Source organism: Manihot esculenta, chromosome 7, assembly GCF_001659605.2.
Source record: "Manihot esculenta cultivar AM560-2 chromosome 7, M.esculenta_v8, whole genome shotgun sequence".
NCBI classification, from domain to species: Eukaryota; Viridiplantae; Streptophyta; class Magnoliopsida; order Malpighiales; family Euphorbiaceae; genus Manihot; species Manihot esculenta.
The window spans coordinates 27,243,667-27,255,777 of record NC_035167.2 but is presented as its reverse complement, the minus strand read 5'-3'; the positions used below and the strand labels follow the sequence as shown (position 1 = coordinate 27,255,777).

The window sequence follows — 12,111 nt, the reverse complement described above, 5'->3', positions numbered from 1 at the left end:
TCAAATTTATGAATTTGTGTTTGGTTCTTCTGAATTATTATTTTGGGGATTCTTTTTTTGGCATTTTGTGTTTGTTGGGTTGGAATAAGAATTGATAGCTCTGTTTGAATCTCTGCTTAATTTTGGCTACAATTTGATTGTATTGTAAGCAAAGTGTTTGTGTTTATGGGTGAGGGAGAGTGATTTTCCTGATATGGCAGTTTCTAATTATTTCATCTTTCATTAACTCTTGAATTGGTGGCTTGACATGAGATTTGAGGAATACACTTCTGCAAAATATGTGATCAAAATCTGTGGCTTAAGTGTTAGGTAGAAGTAGGTGGCTTCATTTAATGGTTACTATTACCATTGCTTGATCTGCCGCTTAAAACACTCTTTGCCGCCATTGTTGACGATGATGTCTTGCTGGAGTTGTTTTCTAAAGAGTTTTGAAAAAACACAATCCATTGATTGACTGATGAGGTGAGTGAGAGAATAGGTATTTTAGTCTTTTAATTAAGACTAACAGTGTCTTAATTGAAAATCTAACGGAAAGAACCAATGACATAATTTTTAAAAGTCACAGTGTCTAAATTGATGATTTTTTAAAACAGAGGGACAAAAGATTATATTTCACTAAACTAGAAGAACTAAATTGTAATTTATCCAATAAATAAATACTATTATACTGAAACTTTAGAGTCTTAACTTAAAAGGGCATGTTAGGAGAACTTGTGCCTTGATCGGCAGAAACTTTTTTAAGAGTCAAGAATTTATAGGAAAGGCAGAGAGTTATCACTCAAAGTCTTACCCCTTCTCAATCTTTTAGAATGGTTTTTAAGTTTTTTGATTTGTCATTCTGTATAGATATTGCCAGAGACCAGACACTTAAATGGTTTGTGATTTACGACAACTCAATTAATGCGAATAATTTCGTGTTTTATTGTAAAGAAAATAAAAAGATATTTATTTTCTCTTTAAATATTATTACTTTCTTTGTTTAAACGTGATCCATGTTGATGAAAAATTTTATTTTTTAATTTCTTCTGCTACATTCAATCCGATTGAAACCAATAGGTCTTACCATAGGCAACAGAGACCATAATGCACTCAAAATATAGAAAAGGCTTCCCATTATGTGCAGAATTGAAGCAAAATAGTTTAGGTGGCAAAATATGGTCAAGAACTCAAGATACCTGTCTTATGTTTATACTCAAACTATGTAGGAAGAAAAGAGAATAATGCATAAACCTCCTTTTTTTTTTTGCCTTATAAGCACATATACCACACTGCTTTACAGTCAACAAGCAGTGGTGTATCAAGTCCATAACACCATAATTGCCACCAGCTAGTCACCTTATAATGGGATTGTCACCATGATGAGTCAAGGAACTGAACCAGTTTAACTTTCAAGGAGTCATCATCATGTAATGGTTGAGAACGTGGTCAACTATCGCACAATCCTTCATTAGAGATTATCAAATCTATCACTTGGGTTCACATTTAGAACTTCCCCTCAAAAAATTCACCTAACATCGTATTCAAATCCTCCACCGAGTACTTAATGTACTTTTGGGGATTCTTCTCCGTCTCAATTAGAGGCCTGCAAGGCAAGGGAAAATAATAGAGGGCTAATTAACACAAAGTTAGATGCCATTAGCTTGGTCAATTATATTCTGAACCGAATCAAACTTAAAAAATTGAAAACCAAACCAAATCAACTGTTAAGGTATAACCAAATCGAATTAGACCAATAAATTTTGGATAAAATTACTATTTGATTCCTGATATTTTAAAAAGTCTATTAATTAGTCTTTTTATTAACTTTAGCCGTCTAGAATGATTAATTAGTCGACTTTTTACAAATCTTTAGAGTGCTTATTTCAAGGGAAAAAACTATGGGCATTCTATTCTATATCAAGATATAAGCTACACATATGTAGATTCAATACAAATCAAAACAATATCCTTCAACACTTCAATAATTGTCATCTTTCCAAGCAAAACTCAAGTCTCCAACATCTCATATCAAATAATAATATAAAATACTCAAAATAAAAACAAAAAACTGAACACAAATCTTCAAATAAGAACAAATCACAAGATAAGATTTGTGAAAGAAAGAGGAGTAGAAGTTGGAATTGTAACATGCAATTTTGGGATCCATATGTGCAGATCCAAACATGTCATGGAATCAAGACAAGCAACAAGCATCTCTGGGAGCATACGGCAAAATCAACAGAGAGAAGGAACCACCTTCTGATCTTGTCTCCATCTTCGTCTTGTGTGAGAGGATAGGTGATGGATCTACAGCGTCAAGAATCTAGATTCCTTAAGTTGATGACTGGTGAGAACAGTAAGATGTAGAGGGATTCAACAAGAGAGGTAAGAGATTAGAGATGAATTAATGGAATGAAGGATTCGTGTGAGATATAAAGAGGTGAAGGCAGAGAGAGTCCTAGCATGGAAGGAGTGCGATTAGGAGGGACTAAGGGACTCATATGGCCAAAAAGTCTCAAATTGGTGAACCAAGGGACTGATGGTTTTTAATTTTTGAGTGTGTGTGTATACATATAGAGAGAGAGGTCTCAAAATGACAAAGTTTTACTAGTTCGGTCACTTTGGTTAATTCAATTTTTTCACTACAGGAACCAAACTAAACTGAAAGCCAAAATTTTCTAAAATTAATAACCGAATCAAACTGAGTCTATTAGTATTATTATTGTTTTAAAAGTCTATTTTAGAATTCGTATTAAGAAAACTCTCGTAGGTTGAATATAAATACTACTCATTGAGAATGAAATATACACAATTTTTCAATCAATTAACATGGTATCATGGCCGACTTGTCGAAAGGGAGTCCATTCTAGTATGGTGTCGCACTGTTTTTCAAATATTTGAAGGTGCACTTGCTTATTTTCTATACTGCAAGTTCTAGGTCAGCATTGAATAGGTTGGTCGAGTACCTTTGGGTTTGTTTGATTAATTTTAGGCTTTTGTTTGTGGTACTTGTGCATTATGGTGGAGAATAAATATGTCGTAACGAACATAATTCCCATAATGACCAAAATTATATAAAACAAAAACTCAATGCGACTAATTTCTTGGACCAGAGTAAAACCATTAGCGTGTACTTGCAGAGTATTGACAAGGATGATCATCTTATTTGTGATCCACTCAAAGATAACACAAAACAACCTTAATTGCAGGAAGATGCTCGACTATTTTTACAAATATGGAATTCTATTGATAGTGAGGTAATCAGTTTAATTAATCACTAGAGTTTGTTAAAGAACTAATGGATTATCTTGAGTTTTTGTACTCTAGTAGAAGGAATGTTCTCATATTTATAATGTTACAAAGCCTTTGTTCATTACAAAAAAACTAGAGATCTCTTACTGCTTATTTCATGGATTTTAAACGTGTATGAAGAACTCAATGCTTGCTTCCCTTTAGTCCAGATGTTAAGAGTCAATAGTGACAATGCGAACAAATGGCTGTCATGAGATTTCTTGTTGACTCACCTTCAAAATTCGATATTGCTAGAACCCAGATTTTGTTTGGCTCTAAGTTCCCTTCTCTTAATGAAGCTTTTGGTAGAGTTTTTCATACTGAAATGACAATTCACATCCCCTCAAGCTAGTAGTGCCCTTGTGACCCGTGGCAATGACAGTAGCCATCAATGGAACAAAAGTGGTAGTAGGAATGGGGCACTAGCCAATCGTGACAGAGAACTGGAGGGTCCCAATCAAGAATCAAGTGGAGTTGTGAGCTATTACTGCCATGAGCTAGGACATACAAAATGCACATGTAGACAACTTCAACCAAAAATCAGCGTGCTAAGTCAGCTCATGTTGCATCTTCTAATACAATAGATGTCTCAACCTCTGAAAAGAATATTGTAATTTCTGCAGATGAATTTGCCTAATTTTTGTAGCACCAAGCATCCTTAAATTTCAATCCCATAACTATAATTGTCAAGATAGGTAAATCCAACACGTCTTGTTTCCTCTTCATCAAAATGGTATTGATTACTCTGACACCTTCCTATTAAGTGTCAGTGTACTTACCTGTCTCTTCTTTTGTTTCCTATAATCACTTATCTTCTTTTTCTAGTTCCTTTATTACCTCTTTAGATTCTATCTCTTCCTAAAATGATTCATGAAGCTTTACCTCATCCTAGTTGGCATGTTAATATGGAAGAGGAAATCACAACCTCAGATAATAATGGTATTTGGACTTTAGTGAATTTACCTACATGAAAAAAGGTTGTTGGATGTGAATGGATATTTGCAGTAAAACTAAATTTGGATAGTTTTGCAGCCCATCTCAAAGCTCGTCTTGTGGCCAAAAAGTATTCCTAAATTTATGATCGGCCTTTACACCAGCTAGATATTAAAAATATCTTTTTACATGTTGATCTCTAAGAGAAAGTCTATATGGAGCAACCACCTAAATTTGTTGCTTAAGAAGAGTATGGAAAGATGTGTTGTCTCCACAAATCCTTATATGATCTAAAATAGAGTCCTCGAGCTGAGATTCAGTAAGGTAGTTCAAGAGTTTGGACTATAGAACCTTAAGTTATCCTTTGTAGACAATATATTTCTACAAGCTCTCCAGCAGAAATCCTTCACTTTTGGAGGGACCGAAACATTCCACAAACTAGTCCACAACTCACCTCCCACATTAAAAGATGATCTTCCTAGCAAGTCCATACACATAATGTATGCGGACTTCACTGTATACACACCTCCTTTATCAAAGTGCCACAAGAAGGAATATTCCTTATTGGTAATACTAATAGGAATACTAATAATAGCCCTGATATCTCTTGAAGAGAAAAGCTCCATTAAAAGAGCAATGTTCCAAACCCTCCCATTACCTTCAAAAAGATCGCAAATGTGCAAATGTGGTTCAATAAAATCGGGACCATTATCCACAAAAAAGGTATCCTCCTTAGGAATCCAGGGAGCTGAAGCTGCTAAAATCTTCTCTCCATTACCCACCCTCCACCTTGTACCCCTTCGAATCAACTCCTTTGATGCCATTACACTTTTCCAAATAAAGCTAGCACCATTACTTACATTGGCAGAAAATAAATCACCATTTGGGAAGTACTTTGCTTTAAACACTCTACAACAAAGAGTATTAGGATTTGTTAAGAATCTCCACAGTTGTTTGCCAAGTAAAGACAAATTAAAACTCCTAAAGTCCCAAAACCTCACACCCCCCTCCTTCTTTCTACTACACATCTTCTCCCACGCTAGCCAATTAATACCCCTTCGCCCTTCTCTTTTACCCCCACCAAAAGCCATTGACCATTCTATGCAAATCAATGATTGAGTTAGAAATAATTTCTCCTTCTTTCTTCCATAAGAAGCAAATGTTTAGTTGTCAACTTAAGATTCTAATATAGAATTACAATATTCATATTGTGAATTGAGCATTAACTCAAATCATAAGAATCGATAAAAATTCTAGAAATTAATTAAAAATCATTTATGTTTGAAAAACTAAATTAGAAAAATATATCAAAAAGATATATTTTAATAAATATAGAATTATTATTTAGCTAATTAGAAGTATGCCTCAAAATAAAATAGTATATTCTTATTCTGTTATATAGTTTTATGCTATAAATTATAAGCTTTGAATTATAGACAATGATTGTCATTGTACATATGCTAAAACTTAATATAAGTTTAATCAAATAATTAAATTTCTTTAAAAAAGATACTGAGTGGAATCTTAAAGTTTTATGTGCATTTTCAAGTAAAAGTTGAAGTGAGTTCTTAAATTTTGAAGCTATAGGGTCTAACATTGAAAAATTAAAAAAAACATTGAAAAAATCAATTGATTCACTAGATTTACTATCAGTCTTTTGATTTGGTCATGATTTAGGAAATATTTGAACTGCTAGGACGAATAATCAAATTTGATTTGCATGAATGGAACCATACAAATGTAAGATTCTAAGTTTGTTTTATCCACTCTATACATTTGAATAGTTACAGTGGAAAATCGAACAGAGAATCATAAGATTTCTAACAAAATAAAACATGAATCTCTAGACAAGCTAAACAAATCAGGAAAACATACCCGAAACGTTTCACAAAAGATCTATAGGCAGGTAACAGGACTTCAGCAACTGCAAGCCTTAGCGACTCACGCAACTCAGTGTCAGGAACAGTCCATTGAGATTGTTTATGGTGAAGCTCCTCAAATTGCATATTGAAAGTCTTGAACCTGATAATATAGCACGCTTCTCCATTCAGATCAAGAAAATTTCCAATAAGAATAAAGTGGGAATTAAAAAGAACCAATAAGAAAAATTGTATTTTAAGAACGCAAGTACACGTCGACCTGTCTTTAACCAACCCTCTTGAAGCTTCCCTTCTACTTCCTCCCCCACCAGGTGCTTGACTACCACCCACTGATGAGGTTAGGGCTTGTGCAGAGAGACATTGAAAAATCTGAAAGCACAATATTTATAAGCCAAAGAGAGTTTCTTTGGATAAATGCAAAAGCATCAAATTGCTTCGAACAATTTATTTATTCTTCTGAGGATCATAAGAGGGGGATTTCAGGTTTTTAAGTTTTAACCTCCTCTTAGAGCGAGACTTGTGGCTATCAACTACACTACTCAAGCAAGAAAAGGTATAAAAGAAAATTAAATTGAAAAAAGTATCAATTTCAGATCATTGAAAATGAATTGAATACACATTATTTTCACTGGCATGAAGAAATCATAGTAGCAGTAACCTACTCACTTCAATCCTTGACAGGAAACTAGTCACTATACCCTCCAAGACACAAGAAAATAACAGTCAAATATTTTAACATTCTTCCTTTTAGTGAAAATTTTCCTTTTTGCTCATAATTTCATTCTTAATGTTATAGCTCCTCTAATTTGTGGACATGCATTAGCAATTTATCATACATCTATCTGTAGCTTCTAAGTCAATTTAGACAATGTCTTCTAGCATGTAAAATAAATCTTAATAACTCAACACCTCACTTTAGTTAAGCAAGTGACTTCATTACGTTCACATTTAACCACCTCAATTGACAAAACATAAATTCTCAGAACAGATAACATGAACAAAAGCTACAAATTGGAATTTGTTTGTTATCTATTAGTTTTCATTCCTGGGTGATTAGAACACAACCTTTACCCAAGCACTCCTTTTGTACTGATTTGCATAATTCTGCACAAGCCTTCTGTGCGTTTGGACCCAATCATCCCCTAATAAGTCCTTCACTTTAGATCTGGAAACAAACATTACACTCTCATACTTGAATCAAGAGAGGGAGGAACAATTTAAGGATTCTGAGAATATGTAAATATATTAGATACCTGTTGACACTTCTAACCATGTAGTGAATATTGTTCATGAGAAACAAGTAAGTCAAAGCTGGATCTTTATACTGCTTAGATTTCCCATCAAGATTAGTTTGAAGAGCCTGCATTATTCGTGTTGTCCAAGAAGCTAACTGTGAACCTGTTTCACCTCCACTTTCAAATTCTTGGAAGAGTTGTTTCAAGGTTGATTGGTAGCTGATAAGTTTGGCAAGTCATTTCAGGCCAAAATGTGAATATAACTAATTTTAAATCATACCAAAGATGATATGTGCAATTAAAAAAGAGAAAAAGAAAGAAAAAGGAGAGTGGAAAGAAGATAAATTGCTTGATGTAAATGCTCAAAGCAAGGTCTTTTGTTCTGCCACTGAAAAAAGAAATGAAAGCCTATCAAGTCAACAGCAGGGGCTAGGAGCTAGCTCAACTACTTATACATTAAGTAAATTACCATACAATACTATAAATGAGAGAGAGAGAGAGAAGTGGAACCAACAAGTTAAAAAAATACACCAAAAATAGAGTCTGAAATAATCGCAAAGAAAATTGTCACAAAGGCTTTATAAGTCTAATTTTACTATAAATAAGATAAACTTTGTGATATATCAAGCTTGCAACACAAATTCCAGCTCAGTTCATCTATCAATCATTCAGTTTTACTTTTCCTCATCTAAAATTACCCATGATGATTCCATCGTTCAGTTTTGAGAAGATTTTGCAGGAAGAAAATACTTCAATTTCTATGTCCTTTCCTGCGGACCATCACATTTGTCATATGACTTTCATACCAGTACAATTTCTAGTTCTACACATACAATGAGGAAATATTTTCCCAAAACTTTCATAGCTTAAGAAACCTCAATGATAGATAAACAACCAATATGTTCTTTACTGAATTTGGTGCTATTGCTTTATTAGACAAGGCAGAAGAATAAAGACAAAGGACTTTTTTAGGAACCTTGTGCTTTTAAACCTTCCTGTTCCATACTCCAAAATCTATATCATTTCCTTTTGTAGATGCCGGTTGAATGCTGGGGCACCCTCTCAAGTAAAGACTTTGATTGATACAATTCTTGGTACCTATTATAAGCACCAAGGCCAAATAGGGAAAAAGAAAAACACACACACACAAACACTTGACATAGACATATGCTGTTTATGCCATCAAAATCACAAGACTCATGGTCATCTCATTCGGTATTGTTTAAAACAAGAGGATCGTTACTTATCCTTGCAGTTTTCAAATCTTCTATTTAAAAAAAATGTTCATTTAGCAGGTTCTTTGTGTATGCATCAAAATTCAAATAACTACCAGAGGTGGTGAAGCATATCACATCTATCTAGAAATTATTGTAGTACATGAGCTGACAACTGAAAGCACTATCAGCTGAACTTACTCAAGGATAAACTTCACATAGTGAATCACATAGCTTGTTAAAGGATGGACAGTTCCATCCAATAAAGCTGTTTTTGTTGCATCTTTTTCAACTGCCTCTTCAAAATCATAAAATTGTGCTTGAGCTGTTTGTGCAAGCCGTTTAATCAAACCAAATGTAGATTCCCTAATTTCAGTGCAAGCCATACCATTGAAAACTGCCTCAATCTGCAAAAGAATACAGATACTGAATTAATATTTACCCTGCAGTATATTTTGAATCCCTGTTTGCAACAAAATAATCAACCTGAAGATAGCTCAGGCTCAGATGCTAGACTATTACATAGGCAAAGCATCCAGAGAAAATAAGACACATCATGGGTCAGAGTATGCATCAAAATATGATTAAAACTGAAAAGCATATGTGAAATCGATATGTCAAGTAAAGTACATTATAAATGGTTCGCTCACCTTGCTCAAATTAGATAAAAAAAAAATCCAGCAAAAATAATCTAAAACCAGGGCAAAATAAATGGCTACACTCAATTAAGCCTTAATTCCATACTAGTAGGGGAGAGATAATATGAACCCATTTCCCACATTCAATTCTATTTAGAGCTACACCTTCAAAAGGATCTATAACTGCAAAATAACTTATGAATACTTCCTTCCAAGTTATCTTAGGCCTACCCCTTCCAATGTAACTATTGGTCGACAACAAACATATCAAAAACAACTCAATTTCCCTTCTCAAACAAATGCCACTGCCTCATGCCTAAAATATTCATTCTTATCCAATCCATCCTTGTGTTTCCAATTTTCCGCACCTCAATCTTAGCACTGTCATTTCTGCCACACTGATCTTGTGGATGTTTTGTTTCTTCACCAGCCAACGCTTGCTGCCATACAACAGAACTGGTTAAATCAATGTCCTCTAAACTCCCTTTTAGACTTGCAATTTTCAGTCACATAGAACTCCCATCACACTACCCACTTCACCTATCCTGCTTCAATCCTATTGTTGACATTCTTCTTAATTTCCCATCTTTTCGTATAGAAGACCCTAGTTATATGGAGTGTGAGCTTCACAGGAGGTTTACAGCATCTAGACTGACCCAATTTTATCACTTCCTAGTCCATTGCTAATTGCAATTCATATACTCGATTCTAGTTCTAGATAACTTGAAATCCGTACACTCTGGATATCCTCCAATCTTTCTGATCTCGAAATTCTTCATACTTCCAACCACCATCGAAAAGAAAACCAAAATGTGTAAAATCAAGTTTAGTTTGCTATCTTCCCATGCAATTGTCTCAAGTACAAATAAGAAATTTGTAGCGTTAATCTTACCTCTGAGTGAAGTTCACGCATAATCTCACATATGTCTAGAAATAAAAATAACTTCTCTGGCGATCTCTTGCCTTTGGCAATTGCCTCCCCAAAACTAAGAAGCATTGAGACGCTACCACCACTACATCCAGCAAAACACTGATCAGCTAAAGTATCAAACCCATCAAATATTTGATCACAGACACTTCTTTCTCCAGCAAAAAGGACTTTGACCTACATAAAATTAAAATAAATAATTAGACAATAGGAAGGACGACATGCAAACAAATATACAAGTTTAGCAAGTACTTACAGCAATGCGCATAAAACTAATCCAACTGCTAGCCTTTGCCTCTATCAACTCCCATTCCATCACCTGCATATCCTCTTCGCTAGGTTTTTCAACCCCCAACAGATGGAGGCTTTTTTCCAAAAAGGGAGATCGAATGTCCCTGAATGAGAAGCGATAGTGATAAATCAAAAGCAAATGACGTCATATTTTGCAGGCATGAATAAATAAGAGTCTAGCTGACAATAAGAGGGTCAATGTCCTATGTTAATATTCTAATTGCCAAAAACTAATCACGTCTATAGATTGGATGAATTAAAACATGCCATATTTATTAAAGTTATTATGGATTACATATAAAATTATATTAATAGTTTATTATTGAAGATTATTTATATATCTTCCTGCGGCTAAGAATTTTTCCTTAATTATTATGTCAAATAATAGAAAAAGCCATAACATTTTTATAAATTATCAATCTTTATCATTCCATCCCGATATCTAGAAAAAATGAATAAGAGTAAATGAACAAGAGGAATTTGTATTGATGGACAAGGAAATAATTTCAGAATCACAATCACACAACTAAGTTCTTATTACAAAAGAAATAATCAGTCACTCTTTGAGGAGTAAGAAACAAACAGTATTCCATATGCCAAAAACATGCCTTACTCATTCTCTAGTCTCTTATTTATACACATTCTCCCTCTCATAGTAGCCAGCTAGCCTATTCACAAACTACATGCTGAGACACCTCTATTCTGTTATGGCCCTCAAGTCTTCTAAAAGATACCCTGAATGGCCTTGGGCCCAGTGGGACTGCTGTGAATCTACCATTACATTTCCTACAAACTAGCTAAAGTTTCATATTTATGAAGTTGGCACACAAAATATGAAGCTACAAATTATTTTGCCATCTCATCATGCCATGTCAATAAAATGAACTTGCTGTTCTTCTATAAGTCCTATAGGCACCTAAATGTCCCCGGATAAAGTAGAATGAAATTATGGGATTAACTTTTATGCCCCAAATATAGTGAAGGGAATAACTAATCTAACCTTAATACAAAGTTGTTGATTGATAACAGAATATTGGGGTGAGCGAATATATATCTTTGTAAATCAAAGATTATTTGTTGAGAGTTGCATCTTTGGAAATATCATCAACAATGAATCCCAATCTAATTAAGGTAACAATTATTTATACGACCAGTAAACACGACACGAAAACGATACGAAAACACGAAAACAACACGAAAACTGAAGAGTTAAAATTAACCTTATTCATATTTGTATCAAAATCGTGCCAACACATTTATGACACGTTAATACTCATATCATGTCACGTATTAATTTGCTAATCCAATTTGACACGTTTATGACATAGTTTATTATTCGCGCCATGTGTCATTTCGTAACTCGATGATCTTTTTTATCCACCAATTCATATTTATATTATTTAAAATATATATTATCCAATATAAATATTTAATTTTTTAGTTGTTCTTTACTTTATTTATTAAAAATTATTTAATTTATGTATTTATATAATAAATTAAATATTATATCGTATTTGTAAATTTTTTATTAAAATATTAATTTGTTAAATGTTAAAATATTAAATAATTAATGTTTATATTTTAACATATTATTAAATTTATGAATGTTAAAATAAATATATAACTTTCATATAATATACTATTTTATAAATATTAAAAATAATGAAATTTTTATTAAAATATGTCAAATAACTAATATTGAGTTATATTAAAACCTGTAAA

At 33.3% G+C, this 12,111-nt stretch overlaps 1 protein-coding gene across 6 annotated transcripts in view; it reads right to left on the bottom strand.

Annotated features, from left to right (window-relative positions):
• Positions 1–1,084: 1,084 nt before the first annotated feature.
• The window catches only part of LOC110619372 (exocyst complex component EXO70A1), a 44,512-nt gene continuing 33,485 nt past the window's right edge, over positions 1,085–12,111 (bottom strand). For 4 of the 6 annotated variants that reach the window (XM_021762773.2, XM_021762772.2, XM_021762778.2 and 1 more), the window contains 8 exons: positions 10,355–10,493; positions 10,063–10,275; positions 8,734–8,939; positions 7,337–7,537; positions 7,149–7,248; positions 6,343–6,452; positions 6,079–6,225; positions 1,085–1,582 (listed from right to left, as the gene is read on the bottom strand). In XM_021762773.2, the coding sequence (XP_021618465.1) occupies positions 1,483–1,582; positions 6,079–6,225; positions 6,343–6,452; positions 7,149–7,248; positions 7,337–7,537; positions 8,734–8,939; positions 10,063–10,275; positions 10,355–10,493 (1,216 nt within the window). In that variant the 3' untranslated portion in view covers positions 1,085–1,482. Of the gene's footprint in view, positions 1,583–2,235; positions 2,324–6,078; positions 6,226–6,342; positions 6,453–7,148; positions 7,249–7,336; positions 7,707–8,733; positions 8,940–10,062; positions 10,276–10,354; positions 10,494–12,111 lie in introns of those variants that run through there. The other 2 variants (XR_006351237.1, XR_002488667.2) reach the window with 2 other exon arrangements.